General features: G+C 43.4%; 1 protein-coding gene across 3 annotated transcripts in view; it reads right to left on the minus strand.

Moving 5' to 3' along the window:
• The window catches only part of LOC142582547 (glycoprotein antigen BM86-like), a 54080-nt gene extending 40953 nt beyond the window's left edge, over positions 1-13127 (minus strand). The window contains exons 1-8 of one of the 3 annotated variants that reach the window (XM_075692391.1): positions 12963-13127; positions 10948-11082; positions 9632-9745; positions 9116-9226; positions 8375-8482; positions 6445-6504; positions 6023-6154; positions 4856-4981 (exon numbers count right to left, since the gene is read on the minus strand). In XM_075692391.1, the coding sequence (XP_075548506.1) occupies positions 4856-4981; positions 6023-6154; positions 6445-6504; positions 8375-8482; positions 9116-9226; positions 9632-9745; positions 10948-11082; positions 12963-13053 (877 nt within the window). In that variant the 5' untranslated portion in view covers positions 13054-13127. The remainder of the gene's footprint in view (positions 1-4855; positions 4982-6022; positions 6155-6444; positions 6505-8374; positions 8483-9115; positions 9227-9631; positions 9746-10947; positions 11083-12962) is intronic. The other 2 variants (XM_075692392.1, XM_075692393.1) reach the window with 2 other exon arrangements.

Raw genomic sequence — 13127 nt, forward strand, 5'->3', positions numbered from 1 at the left:
TAACAGTAATGGGAAGTCTGTTGTGCATATCTACTGTCCAAAACATGCACAGCTGCCCGCAGAAGTTTCCGGAACATGTATAAGTGCTGTAAAATTGTATGATTTGGGCTGCACATAGGCGCTGGCAGGGTTGTGAGAGACTTAGGCAGTTCCTTCCTCAGTTGGCAGGATTTGTGGCTAGACAGCGAAAAATCCATTTTCGGCAACGTTAGGTCTACTTTGGATATACCGTGGGACAAATAGTCTTCAAAAACGTACTGAAATTTGACGCTAAACTGACCACGTTTATCCTTCCTTTGCGCACACAAACAAACTCTAGGAGAGTAGAGTTTTGAGTCGTTTGATTATGAATATTTGTCTACGGTGAAGTACAATAGATGGGGCCAAAGGCAGGCGAGACAGACGGTTCGGTATCCACAGCTAAGCTGGTTCATTTACATCTGTTGTTTGTTTATGCCTCGAGGGCCAATTGTGCATAGCTGACAGCGTACACAAGCTTCCCCCTTATCACGTTTCACGATAAAATTGTGCACGAATTTTGTATGCAATTTTTGTGATCTCACTTTGTTTTTTGCACCTGCTCTTTTTGTTGCTAGTTTCAGTGTCTTGTGCATGCGCACATTGTCCTGCCGCCCCTAATACTTCCTATAACGGCCACGGTGGCCGCATTTCGATCGGGGTGAAATGCGAAAACACCCGTGTGCTTAGATGTAGGTGCATGTTAAAGAACCCCAGGTGGTCCAAATTTCCGGAGTCCCCCACTACGGCGTGCCTCATAATCATAATGTTGTTAGTAGTGCTTGTCCCGTTTGTTTCGCCTGCCTTTAAATTGACGTTTGAAAACAATCACGTTGCTATCAGACGGGCAAACTGCAGCGCCTGTCCCATTTGTGAACTGAATACACGAAGGCCCATGTAGGGGAAATATTGATGTTTTCTTCAGTTACTATAGATAGATTTTTTTTTTGCCTGACGAAAAACTTGCTTTTTCATTTGCAATATTTGTATCTGCGGTAAGAATGACCAAAATTACTCTCGCACCATTGCTATACGCTGGGTGTGGTTTGTAGAGACGTTTAGCGAAAACTGAAACGGGCATCTGGTACAATGCAATGTCTTTATATACGCACGTTTTTGCATGGAACAAGCTCAGAAGTAGCAGGTCTGAGTCTCGCTTCTTATGGCACTCTGTGAAACAGCCATTATTGTAGAGATTGCGACTTCGGCCTTACGATTTGGGAGTGACCACTTCCCAGTAACTCTAAGCTTACTAACAGAACACAATCCTCCTCCGCATGGCCCCAGCGGGAAACTTGCCTCGGCTGAAGGATGTACAAAGTGCCAGACCAAATGGACAATCGTCCATTATCAGAACTAAAAGCCCTAGGCTAGTGCTCCCAAAGAATATTTTCGCTGCTAAAATTTATGCGGTATGTAGGCCTTCCCGATATACTTTAAGAATGCCGCGCCCTAACGTTTTAAAGTGCACGTGATTTGTTTTTGCTCGTCCCTCTTTCTCTCTTCCTCTCTCTCTATTCCGCTCTCTTTCTCTTTTTATCGCCCCCCCCCTTTACTCCGTGCCAACATGCACTACCTCTGGTTAACCTCACTGCCTGTCTGTGCATGCTTTCTCTCCCTTGCTTCGGCTGACTGGAAACATTTAAGAGAATCTACTTATTTATCACGGGATTTTTTACACGATTTTAGCATCGATGACGCTATAGCACATTTTACCGCTTTTATTATCGCCTCTGCCGAAAAACTCATTCCAGATACAAATGGCCAGTCATGTAAGATCTGTGTTCCCTGGTAGAATGATTACTGTAGAGACACGACGGACAAACAACCAAATAAACGAACAAGCAAGCAAGCAATCAATATTTACAAGAGTAAACATTTTGGGTCAGTTGGTGATGCATATTTGACAACGGTGAAGCGCGAAAGACGGGGCAAAGGTAGGCGAGACAGACGGTTGGTTGTTAAGTTGGTTTAATTACATTTGTTGTTTTTTATGCCTCGTGGGCCAGTTTTGCGCAGTTGACACCGTACACATGCTTCCCAATTATCATGTTTCATGATGAGATTGAGGATTCGCACTCCCTCTACAAGGCTGAACCCTTACGGTAAACATAAGGGAAATGAATGAAATGAAATGCTCAGAGTATCTTGCATCGATGTCCAACGGCATAAAACGTTATTGAATTTAGACAGCTGAACTCACAAGGAAGGCGGGCGAGATGGCAGGCTAGGCAAGCAAGCTGGAAAAGGTTTCTTTCAGGCATCAAGTCCTATACCCAGGAGGCTAAAGTATTGAATGCGTTGAGAAGGCTAAAGAGGCGCTCAAGTCACCCGTTGCTCTTGGTAAACGGCGAAGGGATAAGACTAGAAGACCAAGCTGGTACGCTTGCGGAATACTTCAAACGTTTGTAGAATTCCACGCATTATTCCTAATCATTCCTTAAGTACAAAAAAAAGAACACCTTATTCGACCACAAATGCGGACATAAGGATTCATACCTAAGTCCTTTCAATATCGCTGATTTAAGAGCCGCCTTGAACCCAAGCAACAGCGCTGCACCGGAAGCTGAGAAGATCATTTAAGAGATGACCAGGAACCCTCACCCCGACACATAAAGAAGACTGCTCGCGCTTTTTAACAACATATGGGTGGTCAGTTTCCTTGCAACTGCTTGAAGAGAAGCTATCGTAGTCCCAATTTTGAAGCAGGGTAAAGGGCCATCCCCGGTAACAAGTGGCCGCTCGATAGCTTTTACCAATTGCCGTGGAGTCATTTGAATATATGTTAAATCGCAGTCTCCTAGACTTCTTGGAATTCAGCTAATTATTTGATCCATACCAATGAGATTTCCGCGAAGACCAGTTGACAAACAACAACCTCGTACGCGTCGGGGCTTATATTCACGATGCATTTCTTCACAGACAATATTATTGTCAGTTTTCCCTGGCATGGACAAGGCCTACGACACCACGTTGCACTACGGTATCCTGCGCGACCTGTCAGGAATGGGTTTTCGTGGAAACATGTTGTTCACCGTTATTGACAGAGATTTATCACACCGGACATTCCGTGTTCGAATCGGTAACGTTTTATGCAAGCCATTTACACAGGGAACCGTGGTACTACAGAGAGAGGTACTTAGCTGTACCTTTATCATTATATAAATGAATTCCTTACGCTCAACAATTCTACTAAGCATGTTTTATTGTTTATACGTTGACGACATCTGAAGGTCGGGTTGATATCGTTAAGCCTCGCTGTCTGTGAGCGACACGTTCAACTTGGCCTAAGCAATGTGATAAAATAGGCTAAAGAAAATGAGTTTTAAGTTTAGACTCAAAAGTTTACACTCACGTCCTTCATTCAAGAAAGATACCACATAGCACATATACCACATCCAGCAATCTTTCTAGGCAATAACCTGCTCTTTGACAGTAAATTAGTCTTAACTTTTTTAAACAATGTTGTATATGGGGGGGGGGGGGGGTTGCACACCCAAACGATGCGTAGCCCAGCCTCTTATGACAGGTTGCTGCTACGATAGTACTATTTAGACCACGTGCTTCCCCGCCCTTGCGCTCAAGGGCGCGGTGGAGACGTTAGTGCTGTCTGCATGCTCTTGAATGTTTATCGTATGATCACTTCGCAACATATATCTTATGATCATTACGCAGCTCACTTGCCATTTGCATATTTTAATTACATATGCTTCTTATGAATTTGTACATCTACTAATTCTAGGTCCCTTTACATTCTTGTTACATCCTTTTTTCCATGTACAATTTGTCAACTCATTGCACCATGTGTTTGGTGTTGTTTGGTCAGAACTGACCCTGGCGCTAATAAAGCGCAATAATCAATCCATCAAATCAATCTTCGATTTATGCACACCAGCCGTGGTGGTTTTGTGCCTTTGGCGTTGTTCTGCTAAGCCTGAAGGCGCAGTTTCAGATCCCGGCCACGGCGGCTGCATGTAAATGAAGGCGAAATGGAAAGAAAAGAAAAAGGAAAGCACGCTTGTCTACCGAGCGTCGGGTGTGCGTTTAAGGTTTCCAGGTGGTTAAATTTACTCCGGAGTACCCCACTACGGCGTGCCTCATAATCACATTGTGGTTTTGGCACACACAACATCAGAATTCAATTACATTAAATTCAGTTTATGCGCTTGAATGAACCTCCACGAGGATTCTAGGAGTGTTTATGCTCGTTGGAACTACCATGTGCAAAACGTTGCTGCTTGAATCAAAGATCGCCACAAGCTGAGGTGTATTGCAGAATGACTACGCCGAACACGAAAATCAAGATTTTTTCTTGCTTACGCGTGTCGTTTATAGTTATGAGCCTAGATTCGGTGCGTTACTAAATTGTGAAAACAGCTAAAGGAGGTTAAAAGACTCACAGGTAAATGATACTAATAATGCCAATCGCACTCCTTCAGCGACTCTCCTGCCTACTTATGCAGTTTCGTGCCATTAAGCATTGTTAGAAACGCTCGCTCACGAGAGACACAGAACCTATAAACTTAGGCAGTGTGGGCGTAACGAGATTCTGCCTTCTACTCATATATAAGGCAATGTTCATATTGCAGAGGTTGGGCAAATAATTAATATTCCGAGGGTGCGCCGAGCCCACGAATATGATTATTAGTATTGAAGACAGAACATCTGAAAATCTCTAGTGAGCAATATCACGTTTCTTTAACGCAGCAAGAAGCAGCCGCATCAACGAAGCCCACTCCCAGGCCTTGCCACCGTTAGTCCGATAACCTAATCCCACTTGAGTGCACATGCGTGCTACGGGTTTTGACAAGAACATATCCTTGTAGGGCAAGCTTACCTGTGCACAATCCGTCAAGTTCCTGTTCATTTTCTCCGCAAGAGCAATGCACGTTATCGTTGACGAGGATATGGCACTCCTGATCTGCTCGGCACGTTTTCTTTTGCTCATCCGTGCACTGTCGCCCTGTGGAAAATTTCACACAGAAATGAAAGCCTGCGGCAGTCATGGAAACGGGTTTTCCACGCGGATATCACTCGTTTCACAATGTGATATGTTTCAAGAACAAAAGTGCCTCTGTTGATGCCAGGCAAAAGTCACAATTCCGAACAAGATAAAGTAGTCAAGCAAATGGTCGGAACTATAATTGATCGTCTATGGATAAATATGAGAAGCCTTGGTTTGGTGTCAATGCAGCGACCAATTAGACATGTATGAGCGCGAAGATGCCATATTATACTAATTAATCGCAATTAACGACCACCCGGATAGGCCAATAAGAAATGGAATCACAATAAAAGCACCTTGTCACTGAGCATTGATGAACTTATGTGCCCCAGAGCTGTGGAGCTCAAATAAATTTTAGAGTTATTGACCTCATAGCACAGTGGAAGCAATTACTGCAGTATTCACCTTTTCCCTATTGTTTTCATTTTCAAAGCGTTGGCCACCTAATGGATAAGCCACAAAAAGTACAACCGACGCAAATTTGTAAAAATATAACAAGGAGTGTTGGTCTTGCGGCAATAAGCGGACTCAGTGTTAAGTGGTGTTGGCTGCAGTAAGGTTAATCTGGATTCAGCACGATAGCTTCTTCTATAATGCGAACACAGATTCCGGATAATAAGACCCATCAGTCATCTAGAATTCTTTCAACAGGTAACTTAATCGAATGGTTTAAGCAGCATGCCGAGATTCTTTCTGGCCCTTTTTAAACAATCCTGGTAACCTAAAGCATAACAGGGCAAGCGCAATGTAACTGCGCTATTTTCACGGGAAACAAGTAAAAATTATTTCCTAATCCCATAAATTTGCTGCAGTCTACAATGCGTGGTTTTGTTTTGCTGGCAAGCGACGAAAAAGAAGAAAGATGAAAGCAAATAAAAGTGGACGCATAAGCAACTTATATACACTTGGCAATTGCATTCTAGTTATCACAATTTTGCATATGGCACATAAACTGGAGCTGCACTAATACATCACTGGATAATCAGCATAAGTAGTTACTTTTGCAGGTTACTCCGTCTTCTGCCACTGCATAGCCTCCCTGGCATTTACATTCAAACGGTCTCTTGTCATTAGGAGCACTTGTGCACCCATGAGGACATAAGCTGTTGGCGTCTCTTGTAGAGCATGCGTCTGTTGAAAATTAGAAAAAAAATAGCAATACTGAGATAATAAAGACAGTTTATGGCGCACGGCATAAAGCACAAAATCATATTACTTTATTATTATATTATTATTATATTATATATTATATTATATATTATTACATTATTATTATTATTATTATATTATTAAAGAATGAAGCATCTGATGCTTAAGAGCGAGTCGTCTTTAATTTAGCGGATGCACTCTTAGGCAGCACTCAAGAGATTACTCCACATTTTCTTTTTCAGCTAAGAATAAGAACGTGTCGCAATAAGTACCTTGACACTTTCCCTCCTTTGTCATGATACTTCCAGGTAAACAATAATCACCAGTTGGCTCTGAAAGGTAGAGACGATTGAGGTAAACTCTATCGTAAAGTAGCAGTAAGGGAGAGAGAGATGGAGAGAAAGAACAGTAAGCAGGCGAGCAGTAACATACGAGGTTAGTAATTCGGCACAAAGGGCTGGTGAAAACAGCAACAAAAGGTATTCCAGATACCTTGTAGACAATACTGCTAAACACGTCATGACATAGAAATAGTTGGCAGCTTATAAAAGTAACAAGGTAATAATAAAAATGCGTGCTGGGCCTATGTTTAAACAGCATTGAGCACGTCCGTTTACACAAAAACAGCTTGCAATTGACAACGCAGGAATTTGCTCTCAAACACTATCATGGAGCTTTGCTATCCGTATTCCCGATTACACTGCAATTTGTGTGGCCGAATTCATGGCCATATGCTTGGCCGTATACAAAGTTCTGAAATATGTGTCTCTGTGCGCCGCGTAATATTGCTCGCAGGCTGCCTGTCAGTTATTACGTCGCCAGAAAGCGCAAATAATTCACTATTGCACCGATCACTACACTTTTTTATTGCACACCATGTTAGAGAAATTCGGTTTTTGTGGATACCTGGACATTGTGGACTAGCACTTAATGAGATAGCAGATCACTTGAGATAGCAGAGATAGCAGATAGAATGAGATAGCAGATAGCAGATAGCAGAGCAATGGCAGCGCTTGGTGGGCCACTAAGTTTTATACCCGGCCTTACTATGCTAGCGGTAACAAGATTTCGAAGGCGACAAGTCCTAGGTAGAAAAAAATGAGCCCCTTCTTGCTACAGCGGATTACGAACATTTAGCGTTCCCCTGGAATGTCTGGTCTTGTCCCTATGCGAAGTTTCCATTACACTATTACAATTTCAAATACCGCAACTAAATCTGTACATGAATAGGTGTGGGTTGGCACCATCGAACCTTTGTGCATCATGGGGAGATATACAATCACTGCACCATTTCCTCCTATTTTGCCGAAAATATAATTCCGAAAGAAAGACCTGCTTAAATCAACCCCTATGGCGTATTGGCCTTCCTGTGATTAACATATTATATTTATGGGAAAGTACCCTTGGCCGAGACCAAAAGTATGTGTGTCATATTGTACATGAGTACGTCATTGCGACTGGGACACTCTCTTGTTGAGCACATTTTCCTCATTATTAACACTGAATCGCGTTATTTTTGTAATATAGCATTTTCGTCATAATTGGCATGATCACTATTCAGGAAACGGAAACATAAATCAGTTTATAATTACTATTAATTAAATATGAAGAGTACATATCAATAAATTGACTGAAATCAGCAAGAAATTCATGATGTCACTGAGAACCATGGCCGATCGACGCCTCGTGGGTACGTGCCAAAATTTGAAGGAAGGAGAAGAAGAAAAACGAAGGCGCTGGCCAGTCGTGATAGATGACATGTAATTGGCGAAGGGCGCCATTCAAGGACAAGCGGTTGCTACGAACATTTTTCGATATTGCGCAAGACCTTTGCTTGATTTTGCTGCGAAACAGGAAAGAAAACAGATGCACTAGACTGGAAGCGAAGCTCGTATCCCTCATCGGCGTTCTGTAGGACAGCACGCACTCCCACCGCCTTCGCGTGTTAGTAAATACTGTTAATTCAACTCATTTCATACAGCCTCGCAAACCTTACTTTTGCGTTGATCAGCATTATGAATTTCCACGCTCGACTATTGGTACATCCCATGATCATGGGTCAATTAATAGCTTTAGCACGGTACAGGCAAAAAATTCAGCTTAAGCGATGAAGAAAAAGAGCCAATGTTTTCTGTTTCGAACATCCATAAATTACTGCTACAATGCCCTCTCATAAAGTCTAAATGCTGAAGCTTGCTATACCTTTGCAGTTGTTTCGGCTCCACCCTTGGCAGCAGCGGTTGTCATTCTCCAGAAGTCCTGCCTTGCAAAGTTCAGAACATGTGTTCGAGGGCTTGAGGCAAGTTGTCACTGAAACACGACCAAGGTTCTCATAAAAAAAACGGTTTAAAAAGTGACAATTAACATAGGTGTCCCGTAAATAAGACATGTATGTTTAATTAGTTCCTTCACAAGCACGAAACATCTGCCACAGCAGTTTCCAAAGGTGTACGAGTTCATTCACGACAACGTCACCTCGTGAATTGATTGATAATTTTCCTTTAGCAGCCTTAATGGGACAATGATAAAAATTTGTTAGCTTTAATTATGCATTGCATGTCAAGCGGTATGCGTTCTGTAGCAAGCTGGCGAAATTTCAGGGCACTTGGTGCGTCAGAAAATTTGAAAACGATAATGTTTTCATATCTCACTTAAACCGCACAGCAATCTGGCAGCAATGAGGGGTGACGAAATGAAGTGCGACCTGCGCCGTGGTTCTGCGTGGCCACTTAGCACGTCTCACAAGGGGTTACATTTTCGGAAGTGGGTCTCGGCGGTTAGCTCGAGATAGTTTCTGCCGGCGTTCCCCGGTTTCTGCTGTTATCCTTGAACGGGTGAAAAAGATTGCGGGCACAATTTAATGGGGTGGTGATCTTGCTTGAACCACGCTTTTTCTTCCTACAGGCGCGCATTTATATTTCCATTGAATATAATTACACTTACCTATACATCTCGAGCCATTTTTTACAGCGTCGCTATTGCAGACACACTCGGGAGCCCCTCTGATGATCTCTACTTTACCATTTTTGCATCCAGATACAAAGCCAGGGTCAACTGCAAGAATGGCATTTCGGTAAGGCTGTTGCTGATTTATAACATGCTCATTCATGTAGGTTTCAATATTTAAAATGTTGCTTCTGACATATCCCGTAACCCCGTAACAATATATAGACAATTTGCTTCCTGCAGACTTCCTTCTGGAAATATTTGTTGAAGGAGAACTATATTAAGGCTGCAATCTAAAGGAAAAAAGGTTGTTATTGTAATGAAAGGTTATGTTACTGACTGCATTTATACGAAGCTAACAAGGCTGCAGCACCAGATAGCTGCGGCACCACCTTAACCGCCTTTCTTTAAATAGAAATGGGCAAGGGCCCTGCCATCGGACGCTAACAGCTGCTGTTATCGGTGACAGCGCTTTGTTTTCGTTTAGCGTCATGAAGTTTCTTCTAAGCTTACCCTTGCAATCTTCAGTAAGCCATGCCATTCCTACACATGTGCACCGAGTCTGCCCATCTCCTTGGGGCTCACACTTTCCTACTGCGCACACCTTTGTTTCGCAAGAATTCTTGTCTGGAAGAGAATGAAATGAGTCGATATGTGAGTGTGTTTTTCTCCTAACTGCAGTGTATTCTTTTTTTATATGCATTGCTAAAAATGTTGAGGAAAAGTTCAGTGTGCCAAAAATTTTCAGGCATAGATGTACAGGATTTTCAACTCTCAAAGATACACATCATTAGTTAAAAGAAGGGTAGATTCTGAAGTCTTGCGCACCAAAATGATGACATGATTATTAGTCACACCAGAGTGAGGTACTCCTGATTAATTTCGATCATCTGGAGTTCCATCTCGTGCACTCAGTCCAATTTTTTTTTGCCTTTCACCTGCATCGAAACGCGACCGCCATAGCCGGGATTCGATCCCGCGCCCTGGGGCTCAGCAGCACACCGCCAAAGCCACGACGCCCCCACGACGGGTTACTAGTATTAACGCCTACATAAGTACAACATATCAGGAAAGACTGCCACCCACACGAGTTCAGCACGAAGTAACAAAAGGGACTCACTGGGGGTTCTCGAAAAAGATTCGCAGTTGGAATGAAAATGCATCCTGCTAGAGGGATTGAACCCGAGACCTTCTCAGAGCGAAACCTTATCAATCGACATTTCGAAGCACGAAGACAAAAAAATAGGGTCACTAGTAGCGCGACGACCCCGGAGAGGCTTCCCATCTAAAGACCAAGTTGAAATTTCCTTTATCTGCGAAGATGTCTTTCTGATGAACCTGCACGGGCTTCCTTTTTAGCTTATTGTTGCTTTCGGGGGGATAAACATTTTCCCTTTCATGAAGTAGACAGTCCTAAAGCACCCCCGTTATGGCCTGACCGTGATAGGATTGCAAAGAGTTAACTGGAATATGGCTATTATAATAAGGCGTATTGCGTGTGCGTGTGTGCGCGCGTGCGTGCGTGAGTAAATTTGTTTGCGAATGTTTGTGCCCATTGTTTAAGCATGCATGACCGTAAAAATGCAACTTGACGACCCCCATTTTTCTCTGCAATCTTAGCCGCCAGTACCATAGCTGTTTATTATATTGTCGATTAAGAGGAGGAATGCAGACTATCTATAGCTTAGAAAAGCGTCTGAAAACGTCGTCAGGCCGTGCTACTTCGATGTGCTCTGTATAAGCAGCGATGAAATTTATAGATTTAGCAGTGTTAGCGTTTTATGTGAAAACATAACACTGACGACAAAACATAATGTTGGAGTACTCACACTGACATTCCTTCTTCATGGCATCGAAGTACTGTTCACCAGATTCACACCTGCATAAAAACGTGTCGTTGGATCCAGGCGGAACTTCGCAGGGTATTTTTCCGCAGGCCTTTGCTCCGTACTGCTTGCAAAGCTCTGTTGAAGGAATTACATGTTGACAAATACTACTGAATCAAGCTGCAGCTCGTGTCACGCAAACCCTAATGGGGTTTTATGGGCGTCCACATCAATCGCATACGCGCTGCGTGAGCAAAATATTGGCTTCCGTGAAGAACAGATTTAATACGAACAAACATTGCATACAACTGAAGGTGAGCTGAATGCGCCATTAAGCCGTAACAATGACTGTAGTCAGATATGAGCTTGTGACTAAGAACAGTGCCACAGGGCATTTACAAACCGCTTAATGTTTAGCTTATTACGCACACACTTCTTGTACAACGGTAGTTCTAAAAGTGGGTAAAGCGTCTTTTGTCCCCTGTCCGTTACTTATGATAAGGAGGCACTGAAAAATGTATGTATATGCGGAGCCGACCATTATATTTTCCTTCTGTCGTCTCGTGTGCAGGAAGTGCATTATGTGACTTCGTATAAACGAAAACTCATAATGCGCCGTACTATACAAACCCCTCGAAACCTCTTCCTAGCTTACGCGCTTATGTTACAGGGATCCATTAACAAGGATAAGCACAATTTTACTCAAACAAAGGACAAAACTTGCTAACGTACTTTACATTTGCTTAGGACCCCTTTACCGTCCCCTTTTACTTTGAGGTTAGCCAATTTCCACTTAAACACATGATTAAGTGCCTCATAAACTACAATTATTATAATTATTTTACACCACGAAAGAGAAAGAGGAGGACGGTTTCAGCTACGGGTGGACCTAGGCTTGCAGATGCTTGCCGGCAATTGCTTCGCCCAAGTCTCATCTTCAAATGCCTTGGTAAACCAGCCACTGAGTTAATCGCAGCGTAAACAGAACTAATGCTATCAGGTGGAGGAGTGCAACAGTTCCGTCAAGTTCCCCCGCTGCCCTGGAGAATAACTAAAGCATGAAATATTTGCTGATGCTCAACCCTACGCTCGAACCATCACCCCCCCCCCCCTCCTTATCGCCTAATAGATCGACGTCCTTAAGAAGCTTCAGGAGGAGACTATAAGCTTCAGGAGGAGACTATAACACCTTTGTCCTGAAAATCAAGAGCCCTTGCGGGTGGATCAAGTACTCCTTCGTGGCGCACTGAGCCACTCTGTGTTTCTCTCCGTCAATAATAGCCTTGTGCTCTTCCTATAAGTCTGGGCATTCTAACAAGTTATCAAGTGCAGTCAAATGTAATGCCGGAGTAACCATGAACTTCATATCTGCTAATACCAACTGCCGACGTCTTCGTCGACTGTCGACGCACAAATATTGCACCGTTATACTTCTTTATTGTCGCATTGACCCCTGCTACTGTGCGAGAAAATACCTAAATTGCTTAGCTCTGTCCATGGGTTGCAGCGCTATGCTGAGCCAAAAAAACACTATTTCAGTGACTGTTTCGTGGTCTTCATACAATCACTGGGAACGTTGAAAAGAATCTGTGTTTGTAGGAAGCATACAGTTACTAAAAATGCGAACGGGGGTATTCCTGGGGCTGCGAGCAAGCCTGCACGATAAAGAGATGTGCCAGAAGGTCTCCGCTGTGTGGAATCAACGCTGCGATCAGCAAGCGCAAGATAAAGCCGCGAACTGTATATGTTGGGAAAGTTAGGCCTTAAGAAGGGCGCTGTCTATAATAACCTTCAGAAATTTCCTGTCATAGCTAGCACTGGCAGTTAAGTTGCTTAGTAGGGCACTTCAGTACAACTGTATACTGTTGTCGCTATACGGAGGTGTGCTATCTGCGCCTGCGCCAAAAAACCTTTTTCGCGCCCCTCATGAACAGATAGGATTCTAGGCGGCCGGTAACGCCAGCAATGAATTGATAACGGGTGCGCCTGAACGTTCTAGTGAAAATTCTAAAGCTTACCGTGAACTTCAGTGACGCCATCGCCGCCGCTGGAGATCGCCTTCCCGATAAACAGGAATAACGTCGCAAGAACCGTCGTGAACACGCGCATAGCTGCTTCGCCGAAATGCGTTCGTCGGAGAGCAGCGTTCGCGGAGTGTATGCATTCTTCCGCTTGCACGTATA

Source organism: Dermacentor variabilis, chromosome 5 (genome assembly GCF_050947875.1).
Source record: "Dermacentor variabilis isolate Ectoservices chromosome 5, ASM5094787v1, whole genome shotgun sequence".
In the NCBI taxonomy this organism is placed as follows: domain Eukaryota; kingdom Metazoa; phylum Arthropoda; class Arachnida; order Ixodida; family Ixodidae; genus Dermacentor; species Dermacentor variabilis.